Consider the following 13,023-nt stretch of genomic DNA (forward strand, 5'->3'; position numbering starts at 1 on the left):
TGATTTCCTTGTAGACTCATTAAGAGAACGCAGACTCCTTCCTGTTTAGTAGCGCTGCACAAATGTTGTGCACAACTGCTCCTGCCATTGCTAATCTACCAGTCAGGGCTGACTGATTACAAATAACAGAGCCCGTAGGTGGCTGAGATTTTATCTCAGCAGTTGTTGATCAGGCAAGGTAGTTGAGAAAACAAACGTTTTCAGAGGGTGGGGGGTGCCAGCGATTTCCTTGTAGACTCATTAAGAGAACGCAGTCTGCTTCCTGCTCAGTAAAGCTGCACAAACGTTGTGCCCAACTGCTACTGCCATTGCTAATCTACCAGTCAGGGCTGACTGATTACAAACAACAGAGGTGGCTGAGATTTTACCTGAGCAGTTGTTGATCCGGGAGGATTACTGATCGCCGAGAGTTACAGATCTGTGCATTATGATAAAATAATGCAGATATAGCACAGCTAGCATGAAAGATACACAATATATCAACTCAGGTTTTGTACTCACATAAAACCCCTTCGGATTCCCTGAAATGTAACGTTATATATTATGAACGCTGCATTACTGGCTTTTTAAAATGAACACAAAACTGGCGAGATGTAGAAACTTCATATCAGTATTTTACGCAGTTTCCAGACGCCCGGCGTTCACCTTTTTTTACGGTTCTTTTTTAATTGCATATCCCGACCAGTGAGGAGTATATACCGTATCCATAGGCTGCCCCTGCTTTTCCCATTACCAGCTCACAAGGTGTCCTTGTGCCCGAGGCGGAATGGCCGTCGCAGTTTTCGGCTGTCACTTAATTAAGATTTTTTTTTAACGTGACCCAGTTTGTGAAAGAAAGGTAAAACCGTACACAGCAACAACAACAAAACATGTTGGAATCGGGTTTATGTATAAGGCCGGCGGTGAAGGAGATAAAATGTAACGTTTTCTGTCGCAGGCTATCGGAAATGATGAACTGGCGTCTACAGAGATGGCGGTGCTCGGCAGGTGAAAATGTAGTTATCACACCAGCAAGGAGTACTCTCGTCATGTAAAGGGAACACTGCGGGATTTCGTCTCCCATTCACGCCAGTGCCCAAAACGCATTGGGCTTGTGGGGGAATTTATTTTTAATGGCATCCCAAGCGCATCAAGCGAGACGTGCATTAAACCTGCAAAAAAAAAAATGTACAAAGCTCAAACAGGTGCATGAGCTTCTTTGCCATGCAAAGGGTAACCCATTGAAATCAATGAGTTACCCTATTCATGACAAAACCCTAATTTACACTTCAAGCATCGCATGTGCCACGTGCAACCCAACACACTGACCTATAACCGAATGCACTGGCCTATAACCGAATGCACTGACCTATAACCCAACACACTGACCTATAACCCAACACACTGACCTATGACCCAACGCACTGACCTATGACCCAACGCACTGACCTATAACCCAACACACTGACCTATAACCGAATGCACTGACCTATGACCCAACGCACTGACCTATGACCCAACGCACTGACCTATGACCCAACGCACTGGCCTATGACCCAACGCACTGTCCTATGACCCAACGCACTGTCCTATAACCCAACGCACTGACCTATGGCCTGTACCCCAACACACTGGCCTATACCCCAGCACACTGGCCTGTACCCCAGCACACTGGCCTGTACCCCAACACACTGGCCTGTACCCCAACACACTGGCCTGTACCCCAACACACTGGCCTACAGTATAATCCCAACACACTGGCCTATGACCCAACACACTGACCTATACCCCAACACACTGGCCTATACCCCAACACACTGCCCTATACCCCAACACACTGACCTATACCCCAACACACTGACCTATACCCCAACACACTGACCTATACCCCAACACACTGGCCTATAATCCCAACACACTGGCCTATGACCCAACACACTGACCTATAACGGAAGGTACTGACCTGTAACCCAATGCACTGACCTATAACCCAACACCCTGACCTATACCCCACACACTGTTGGTAAGAGCTTCATAGATTACAATGGTCACTACATTAAATTAGCTTTCAGCAAGCTGTGATCCTGTGTTGTAGCAAAGCTTTGAACGCGCTCCCATTTTTTCCCTTTTTGTTTGTTAAATATACGCTTGAAAGCATTTTGTTATATATCTTCAATAAGTTTAACTATGTACCCATCAATCTCACCATGAAACCAGTAAGGTTCTAACCCTCCGTTCCTGGGCGACACAGAAATTTCAAGCAGTGTTATCAGCCCTGCGCAGTTCATGCAAGTAGAACAACACTCTAAGCCCAACACACTGGCCTATGACCCAACACACTGACCTATACCCCAACCCACTGACCTATACCCCAACACACTGGCCTATACCCCAACACACTGACCTATACCCCAACACACTGACCTATACCCCAACACACTGACCTATACCCCAACACACTGGCCTATAATCCCAACACACTGGCCTATGACCCAACACACTGACCTATAACGGAAGGTACTGACCTGTAACCCAATGCACTGACCTATAACCCAACACCCTGACCTATACCCCACACACTGTTGGTAAGAGCTTCATAGATTACAATGGTCACTACATTAAATTAGCTTTCAGCAAGCTGTGATCCTGTGTTGTAGCAAAGCTTTGAACGCGCTCCCATTTTTTCCCTTTTTGTTTGTTAAATATACGCTTGAAAGCATTTTGTTATATATCTTCAATAAGTTTAACTATGTACCCATCAATCTCACCATGAAACCAGTAAGGTTCTAACCCTCCGTTCCTGGGCGACACAGAAATTTCAAGCAGTGTTATCAGCCCTGCGCAGTTCATGCAAGTAGACTATAAAACATCTCCCCCATACATTATGGAGATAAGGAAAAAGGGGGAGTAGCCCAAAATTGGGAGCCAGCAAACTAGGGTGACAATGTGCCTATCTGATACGTACAGTAAGTGAGCGTTGTCCCCTTAGGACAGAAGTATGTTGCTGGTGAAAATAAAGGAAAACGAATGCAGCTGCCACATCTAAGGACTGGGAAGCTGCAACGCGTTACATTGTTGTTCTTTAGATACACTTTCAATATCAGTCGGTGATTTAGTACTTCAACCTGCTTCCACTAGACCAAAGGAGGGCGACTCTGGCCCTCCAGCTGTTGTGGGACTACAAGTCCCATGAGGCATTGCAAGACTGACATTAACAGCGGCAGAGGCTTGTTGGGATTTGAAGTTAAGGCACAGCAGGAGGGCCGGAATCGGCCACTCCTGGTCTAGACCAACCATTGAATAAGTGTAGGGGGTCGCAGCATCTAAAACCGGCAGCCAGCGGGTAGCCCAGCCGCAGATCACTAAATAGATGAGCGCCCCCCCCCTCCTTTCAGACGACGAAGGCATCCCAGTGTGGTTGGCCATAGGCCCGAGGCCGTTCCTCTGGGACTGCCGGAAAGATCCCGCATGACTGAATTACAGGGCACGGTTACATGGCCGCTCTGCAATATCCTTATTACTTCCTCACTGCTTAAAGAGGGCTTAACCGGGAGAACAAAGCACCATCTTTATTGCCGGGGACTTCAGTTTAAATCCCCCTTGTGACTCTTGAACAGGGGGCCATTGTGCTCCGAAACAAATAAAAATGATATATCCAGGATGTTGCCTGCCAGGGCAGAGTCTCTCAGCTTTGTGTAGGGTTAATCTGTGGCTAGCATTGGGCCCAGTACCTAGCAGAGCATATCTGCATGGAGTTTGTATGGTTAGCCCTCTACATGCTCCATTTTCTTACCTTGATCCAAAAACATTCTGCTACTTCAAGTTTGTAGAGCCAAAACTTCCTGTAGGGTATTGCCCTCTACCTGCCTATTGTATGTTACTCTTCATATTGTGTAACTCTTGGTTGCTTATTATGAATTAATCTGTGTTCTTCAATCGGGTTTTTGTACTCGCTGTATAAACCTTTTCTCTTTAGCCCATTGAAGGACACAGTTTTGATGATATTAAGTAACTAAAGGGTTTTACTGCCACTTACAGGTTTAATGGATTCCTCTTGCAGGTGGCAGGATAATCAGTGGTTGGTTATTAGGACTAAAGCTGTGTCCTTCAATAGGATTTTTGTACTCACTGTATAATCCTTCTCTTTTTCGCCCATTGAAGGGCACAGCTTTATTCATAATAAGCAACTGAGGGTTATACTGCCACTTACAGGAGAAATGGGTTCCTTATGTAGGCAGCAGTATAACCCTTGGTTGCCTATTATCAATAAAGCTGTGCCCTTCAATGGGCTAAAAGGATTATACAGTGAGTACAAACATGCTACCAACGCTATCGTCCATTGAGTGACACAGCTTTGACTATAATAAGAAAGGGTTATACTGCTGCCTACGGCAGAATGTATTGTTCTATATATAACTTTTGGGTGCTTATTATAAATAAAGCTTTGTCCTTTAATGGACGATAGACAAAGTAGGATTTTTGTACTCGCTGTAAGCTCTTCTACCTTCCCATTGTATATAATTTTTCCTGTTGTGTATATCCATTGGTTGCTTGGTAGCAATAAAGATGTGTCCTTCAATAGGATTTTTGCACTCACTGTATAATCCTTTTCTCTTCAGCTCATTGAAGGACACAGCGTTATTGATAATAAGCAACTAAGGGTTATACTGCCACCTACAGGAGAAGTGGATTTCTCATGTAGGCAGCAGGGTATTTCTAGGCTGCTTATTGTCATCAACGTTTTGTCCCTCAATGAGAAAAGGATTATACGGGGAGTATAAAAATCCTATTTTCTTTATCATCTATTGAGGGACACAGCTTTGATTATAATAAGAAAGGGTTATACTGCCTCCCACAGGGGGATTTATAGTTTTATGTGGCAGTATAACTTTTGGTTGCTTATTATCAATAAAGCTGTGTCCTTTAATGGACGATAGAGAAAGTAGAATTTTTGTACTCACCTTAAAATACCTTTCTGTTTCGTCTGTTGAGACATACAGCGGTATTGATAATAAGGTTTATCCCGCCACCTACACTAGAAATACATTTCCCCTGCAGGTGGCTGTATAACCCTTGGTTGCTTATTATCAATAAAACTGTGTCCCTCAACAGATGATAAGAGAATGTGATTTTAAGGCGAGTACAAACATGCTACTTTTTTATCGTCCATTGAAGGACACAGCTTTATTGATCGGCAACCAAGGGTTATATACAATAGAAAGGTAGAAGATTTTACCGCAAATACAAAATGTCTTTTTTTCTTTCTTCAATTGAAGGACACAGCTTTATTGATAACAAGTAACCAAGGGTTATACTGCCACCCACAGGAAAAATTATCCTGTAAGCGGCAGTATAACCCTTACTTTCTCATGATCATCAAAGCTGTGTCCTTCGACTTTATGGTGAGTACAAAAAAAAATCGGGTAGACGAGAGTTAAACAAACTGCTTTAGGACACAGTCGGGAGGTAGAGGGCAATCCTCTCACCCTAGACATTACAATCTGACCATTCAAACTTTGTACAATCAACTTTGCCAAAACTTTGTGAAATGAGGACCAACCAGAACCATCCAGTATGAGGACCAACCAAACCCATCCAGTCAATTTGTATCCAATCAGGCATGCCCTTGCACTACATTGTACAATTTTCTTTAGATCTACCATGTACTATCAGATTGTTACATGTGTGGTGTGCTTAAATCTAATCACAGGTTACGATCGGGTGGTAAATAAATGCCGCTGTACTTTTTTCATCAGATTTTTGCAATGTAATAATAAATTCTGAAATCTCCCGACTGACATCTGCGTCCTAATATTTTTGGTGAAATGTTTCTAAATCAAACGCCGTACCTGTCAGAACAAGCTGGAAGGGGTTTGTTACACTGACACACAATATCGGCATGAGGACCAGAAGCCCTGTGCGTAACCCTGAGCGAGGATTGTAAGAGGTGTCATGTCGCCATCTAGTGGCTGTGAGAGAGAACTACAACTTGTTGCTTCTTGAGGTTGAGAAGGCGATCGGCTGATATTCATGTGATATCTATGGAGATCCGTGCTTTGTTATCAATGTGTCTTTTTATTGTTATGTTTTAGGATATATTTTAATAAATTGTTTTATCTTTATACAGCACGTACGCTCCAGTGCCACGCAGGATCAAAGTGACCAAAGAAAAGGTAAAGTGGACGTATTATCAATAATTTATTATTATTATTATTTGTCACAGTTCCTTGCACATTGATCCGGCGCCGGTTTTTGCCTCCTGTCCGAGCTGCTTGGTTTCCTGTCAGTCCGCCCTGAACCTATGTGTTATAAGGCTTGTGCACCTGTGCTTTACCGTTCAAGCAACGTGTCTCCACGCTAGTAGCCGGACCGCTCTGTTTCCTGTGGCATTGCCGCTTGAGTACACCTTGCATTTTGTGTATTTGTTTGCTCTTGTTGGGTTCAGTGTTCCCTTCCTGCTGCGCTCTTTCATTCCCTCTGTTTTCTGTCCGTGTACCTCTTTTGTTTGCTGTGGCTGTGTGTTCCCTCCACAGCATTGCTCCCTGCTCTGTGTGTGGTTGCCTCCTGCTTCCTGTGGTTAGTGTGCTCTGCACTATTGTGCACCTCCCTCCTTTCCCTTGTGCATTCCCCTCTGCTGTTCCTGTGCATCTCTTGTCTCTGTGGGTACACCTGTTGCGTGCTCCCTTCTGTTACCTGCTCTCTGTGCCACGCATGTTCCCTACTTCTTCCCTCTAGTGCCTGTTTTCTGTATCTTGTATGCACCCTGTGTCTTTTCCCTGTGCTGTGGTCCCTGAGTTCCCTGCTGGCACTGTCCGTGCACAGATGTGTCAGAGAGCCGCAACCTGGGAGCTGGCCCACAGCTCAACATCCACACCATCAGTGGCTCTGGGGAAGACCAGGTGGCTCCTTAGATCCTGCGACTCTGGCACACCTGCGTTTGTTGTGCGGTCACACTGTCCCTGCATCTCCGAAGACCGGTATCACTGCCCATTCCTAGTTCAGTCACTATATACTGCTCCGCAAGACCCTGGGTTTACAATTCCTGGTGCTGCAGTGCCCTAATCGTGACATTATTAATAAACAGGATATATATAGTGCCAACAGTTTGCGCAGTGCTTTACAATTTAAGTTTTGGTTTTTTTACTCTTTATAATAGGGGTGGGAAGCTCACCCCTGTTATAAAGGGGGGGGGATGTGTTCTTTAGCCCAAATGGCAGTTACAACCCTTATAATGTACACTGATCACCCAGAGAGGGTTGTTGTTTTTTTCTCAACAAAAGTGTAGTAACACTTTAACCAACTACTCTACCACTTAATGACACTCACCTACCAAAATCAAGGGCAGCCCTTTAAATCCAGGATCTGGGTCTCTTTTACTGAAAACCTTGAATCCAGCACACCTGGTATTTTAATGCATATGGATTAATGGAATTGGATATTTTGCATTCTTCTTTTGATGCATGATCTGAATCTATGATTATGAATTTAGATTCCGAGTACATAAAGTGTATTTGTTCTTCTGCTGAGCTTTGTAAATATGGGCAGCGGAGGAGGCGAGGAGACTTGTCTATGCTTGGATTGGGGAGAAGACTATTTGTATTGCTTGCAATGGTCATACTGGTCTGATCATTTGAGAATTAACGCTGAACTGCCTGCAGATTATTGCAGCTCTATATTTATTAATGCATCATTGTGTGTGAAGCTGCCCGGCTTCCTGATACCGGAAGTATCGGGCTAGGCATTGTAGCATTCGGGCGACTATATATCACTCCCTCCTACACTTGCGATTATATAATAAGTGCTGCCGTCCATTTCATTACTAAATTGCTACAAGAACTGTGAGCTCTCTAATAAAAGTTTACGCTTGCGCTGGGTTATGGCTATAAAATTCAGCCCCCACAGACATGTGCGTACCAGCCTGCTGAATATCATCAGACCTCGGCTTGGTTACAGGCAAGACAGAAGCACTTCCAGAATGAACAGCTTCCGTAGGGCTCCTTGTCTTCCATACTGCGGGCAAGAGGAGCAGCCAAACCTCACCGTATTGTTTTTATGTTTAGGCGTATTAACCCTTTTGATGCCAGGGCGTATTTTGCACACATGTTATAATCCACATCTTGGGCCTGAAAATTACCTAAAACTCCCAAGAGATATATATTTCCTGACCACGTAGAATAAAATGGTGGCGGTTGCAAATTATATTAGTGCAACTCTATCAAACCCGAGATTTTAGCAAAAATTAAACCAATGTTAATTTTAGTGCACGAAAACACAATATAAATCCCAATTGTTTTGTAAAATATAAAAGATGAGGATGTGTCGAGTAAATAGATACCCAACGTGCCAAGCTTAAAAATACCGCGCCCCCTTGAAACGCCGATAAAATACAGTACCCCATATTGTCCATAGGCGACACTTTTATTATTATTATACAGGATTTATATAGCGCCAACAGCGCTTTACAATATAAGGAAGACATTACAATCACAATAGAATTCAAGACAAGATGGTAAGGAGGGCCCTGCCCCTGAGGGCTTACAATCTAAAAGGGAGGGGCAAGTGATACATGAGGAGGTAGCTGTGTGGGGATGAAGTGTGATGGTTCACTGGTTAGGTTGAGGTGGGATAGGCTTCCCTGAAGAGATGAGTCTTTAGGGAACGCCTAAAGGCAGTCAAGGTGGGAGATAGACGGACAGGTTGGGGTAAAGAGTTCCAGAGGATGGGAGAGACTCTAGAGAAGTCCTGGAGGTGAGTATGGGAGGAGTTGGCGAGGGAGCTGGAAAGCAGGAGGTCTAGGGAAGAGCGGAGTGGACGGTTAGGGTGATATTTTGAGACAAGGTTTGAGCTATAGGCGGGGGCAGAGTTGTGGATGGCTTTGTAAGTGACTGTTAATATTTTGAATTTTATCCTCTGGGCGAGTGGAAGCCAGTGCAGGGATTGACAGAGGCGAGTTGTAGACTAAGCGGTTGGTCAGGTGAATGAGTCTAGCAGCTGCATTCTTGATAGACTGAAGGGGGGAGGAGCCTGTGTAGTGGAAGGCCAATGAGGAGGGAGTTGCAATAATCAAGACGAGATATAACTTTTAGGCCAGGTTCACACCTGGGCGAGCCCGGATTAAGAGCAGCCCCATCGATTTCAGTGGGGTTATATCCACGTGGCAATCGCTTAAAAAAGGGTGTGACTGGGGTGCCATTAGAAAAGAATGGCACCACCAGTGCAATCAGCGGTTTTGTGCGATTCCATGACCACGCGGCCATACGCACCGTTTTGTGCACGATTGCCGCTTGGTCACATATCGCCTAAGTGTGAACCGAGTCTAAAAACCCGTACAAGTCATCAATTTATAGTTATCCATGAATGTTTGCCCTAGAACTATTGTTCTCACTCTGGCGCACGTGGTGATACCCAACATGCATTGCACAATCGTCATTTTCTTACATAGGTTTACCCGAAATATGGTTACGTTAGTATGCGCATATTTTTGTAAGCACAATTACACAACCAGGAAACCAGACAACCAGGAAACAAGACAGAAACCTAAAGTGCAGGTTTAAAAAAAAAAGGAGTTTATTGTAAACAATAAACATAAATGACAAAAAAACAATGGAGAAAGTCTAGGACGTAGTCGATGCCAAGCCAGAGGTCAGATGCCAAAGCAGGTGGGCAGCTGAGCCAGGTCAGAGAACACTGAGAGCAGGATGAACAGAAACAAAGCCTGAGTCAGGACGCAGGAGATCAGTCAACCAGAGCCAGGGTCATACACAGAGAACAGGAACAACTGCAGAGCACTTGGTAAACCAGAGCACACGCAAGTGCGGGGACTGAATGGACATGCTGATGGTTAAATAGTGAACTGCTGTTGCATCATCATTCTGAGACAGGAATTTGTGAGGAGTTTTGTTAGAAGTTGCAGAATGATGATGTTTACGGGTTTGGTCATAAGAGGGCATCACAGAGCAACAGCAGTGTCAGACATACTGCAAAACAAGCCATGCTGCAGCCAACTGGAGGAGAAAGGGTAAAAGAAACCCTGACAAGCAGATCTGCAGATTTTGTATCCACTTTTAAATAGTTGCAAACTCAAAATTGTGAAGGCTTGCTATCCTATGGGGAACACTGAGAACTCGTAATTGTGGTACCCTGAAAAATCTACCTTGTATCTTGAATTTCTCCTGAAAAAATAACTTCCTGAGCCTGGGCACTCAAGCTCTGCATCCTCATAACCTCATCAACTATCCAAAAATGAGCAACTCAAACTCATTTATTTGTTGTTATGATGGAAGGGGTGAGCAGGAAATACTTTACATTATACATTTATTTGATTGGCAGTGTTGACCCTTTTTTGTTCTTGTTCGCTAACTCTTTATTTTTCCCCCCAACAGATCCTTGTCTATCACCCAGAATTCATGAAGTATGTCTACGACCGATGGTTGATGCATCACGGCCGGTACCCCTCCACAGGGCTTCTAAGTGTAATATTTGCTCTTCACATCTGCGATAAGGTGATACATCGATGTCACATGACCTCATGGCTATCATTAGGGCGATATCATACATTGTTCATGTGTGATAGTGAATACAGTAATACTTCATGAACAGGATGTTGAAAAACAGCCAATCAATAAACTGACATAGGTTAAAGGGACCCTATTAGGTTAGGAATGAGCTGCCCCCCCCCCCCCCCCCCCCCCCCTCCTAACTGTTGTGTTTCCCTTGTAGACCAATTTTTACTGATTCGGCAATCACTTTGACCTGTCGTTCATAATAAAACATTACCCAAGAGTCTGTTCTCATCACTCAGCGTTTGCTGAACCAGAATCCCTGCCTGTAGACAGCACTCATTCAGCTTCTGAGCCCCCAGCAGATGGTTGTACCAGCTTCAGTTGAGTTATCTCTTTGACAGAGTTTCCAGTTCATGACCCCATTGTGGATTCCCACTCCTGTGCTGTCCTCGGAAGACTCACTATTCCGGCAAATTATTTGGAAAATCTAGCAGAGAGTGTATGGCCCTCTGTGGGCAGGTGGGCAGAGCTGTGAACTTACAATGATGGTTCTCAAGAGGTGAAAGAATCTAAAGGTTATAGTGAATGAAAACCCTAATTGAGTGAAATTATTAGTAGCTAAGGCAATGTGTACCATAAACAATTGCCCTTTTTTAATGCTTGTCTTCATCCTTTGCTGCATCTCAGTGTTGCTGATCCCTTGCAGCTTGTTTTCCTGTCTACATGCACTCTAGCAATGGTGACATGGCATTTCTGATGATGGGTTTCCTAATGGTGACCACAGCAGGCCATGCCTGTATGTGTTGGACAATCTAGAAGATATGTTGTCTGCACACCATTCTGCTTTGGAATGTCATCTTTATACGTATTCCGTTAGTGAGTGTAACGTTTCAGAGCCTCACAGGACCCCTTTGTCATGAAAAGAGTTGAACACCTTGCCTGACGAAGGCGGTCCTGTGAGGCTCTGAAACGTTCCACTCACATGTCATGCTAAAGGAATATGAATAAAGATGGCATTCCGAAGCAGAATGGTGTGCGGACAACATATCTTCTAGATTGCATGTTGTGGCGCCATCCACCAGTTGTTCCAGCACCCGTTGGATCCTGGGGTAATTCGGTACAGTGTGCGAAGGGGATATTACAAAGATGTATGTGGGGACAGCCACTTATGCAGTCTCAGTCGAAAGTGCATGTGACCAACACACAGGGTGACAACACAGGACAGCACAACTAGGGGACTAAGTGTTCACCCTACAAAGAGGAAGTGCTTGAGGTTTAAAGATACTAAAAGTCCTTCACATTCTTAAAAATTCGATAACGTTTCCATAGTAAAATGATTATGGCTTATCTATAGTGGTACTGTGACCACTGTCATTCTGGTTGAGCACTGCTTCTTCTGCTCCCACCTCCTGTCAGTTAAAGACCTTTGATGGGCCAGGAGGCATGGCTTCCTGTAGAATTTCTAACTACATCGGGCTTCAAAAACAAGGTATCCAGTATTCCGAATGCGGTAGCACGTACAGCAGATGGACTATAACAGTGGTCACAGGGCCACTATAGATGAGCCATAATTATTGACACAAATTAGAAACCATGGTTAGCATTGTCATCTGCTACCTGGAAGAGGAGCATGCTGGGAGAATCAACTGCTATTTCCACATGCTTCTCAAAGAATTATAGCAATAAAGGCAGCAAACTTAGATTGAGAACAGTGAGAAGAACCTTTAAACAGAAATCACATTTTGGGTTCGCATCTACTTTCATTAAGCCCACCAACATCTAACCAAAACTGAAAGTTTAGTTCTATGCAGGCTGAAACCCATATCAGACAAGTGCAATAATAAAGTGACTTACAGTATGTAAGGTTAGGATCCCTTTAAAAATGCCTGGAGTTGATGTGTTCCTTCCATCTACACAGGTGGACTTGTACGGATTCGGAGCAGACAGTAAAGGAAACTGGCACCATTACTGGGAGAACAATCCATCTGCGGGAGCTTTCCGCCAAACCGGAGTCCACGATGGCGATTTTGAGGCAGACATCATAGGCAATTTAACTTCTATTAAAAAAATTAACATCTACAGGGGAAGATGACCCCCCAAGTGAATGGAAAACTGTGATTGATGATTTCACTACTTAAACATGTTTTACTCTTAACACTTCCTGGGAAGACTGCGTGTTTCTTCGGAGACCCGATGGATCATTTAGACATTGGCTGTTTGAATCACTTCCGGGATTTAGAACTTCAAGTTAAAAAAGAAGAGCTATAATAATGGTCCTTTTCATTTTATCGTCAACAGCAGCCACTTGGGCCAGATGACCACGTGTTAAGGGTCTGATGGACTTGGTTTGACCATGCTTCATTAAGGAAATGGACTTTGATTCATAATGAGTGCAATCAGTTAAACTGGGGTAACAGGAACCACATGTACTGTTCGTCATTTTATCAGATAATACAACCTGATTGATGAAGAAGGGGAAAAGTGTCCGGTGTTTCCTGATGTGTGAAATGTTTTACTTATACAATAATAACGCCTGATTTTT

General features: G+C 44.0%; 1 protein-coding gene across 1 annotated transcript in view; it reads left to right on the top strand.

Moving 5' to 3' along the window:
• The window catches only part of ST3GAL1 (ST3 beta-galactoside alpha-2,3-sialyltransferase 1), a 27,992-nt gene extending 15,419 nt beyond the window's left edge, over positions 1–12,573 (top strand). Inside the window, exons 4-6 of the mRNA XM_018563071.1 lie at positions 6,107–6,152; positions 10,362–10,481; positions 12,400–12,573. Of these exons, the coding sequence (XP_018418573.1) occupies positions 6,107–6,152; positions 10,362–10,481; positions 12,400–12,573 (340 nt within the window). The remainder of the gene's footprint in view (positions 1–6,106; positions 6,153–10,361; positions 10,482–12,399) is intronic.
• Positions 12,574–13,023: the final 450 nt, after the last annotated feature.

The sequence above is a fragment of the Nanorana parkeri genome, unplaced genomic scaffold (assembly GCF_000935625.1).
Source record: "Nanorana parkeri isolate BGI_ZX_2015 unplaced genomic scaffold, ASM93562v1 scaffold629, whole genome shotgun sequence".
Lineage (NCBI taxonomy): Eukaryota > Metazoa > Chordata > Amphibia > Anura > Dicroglossidae > Nanorana > Nanorana parkeri.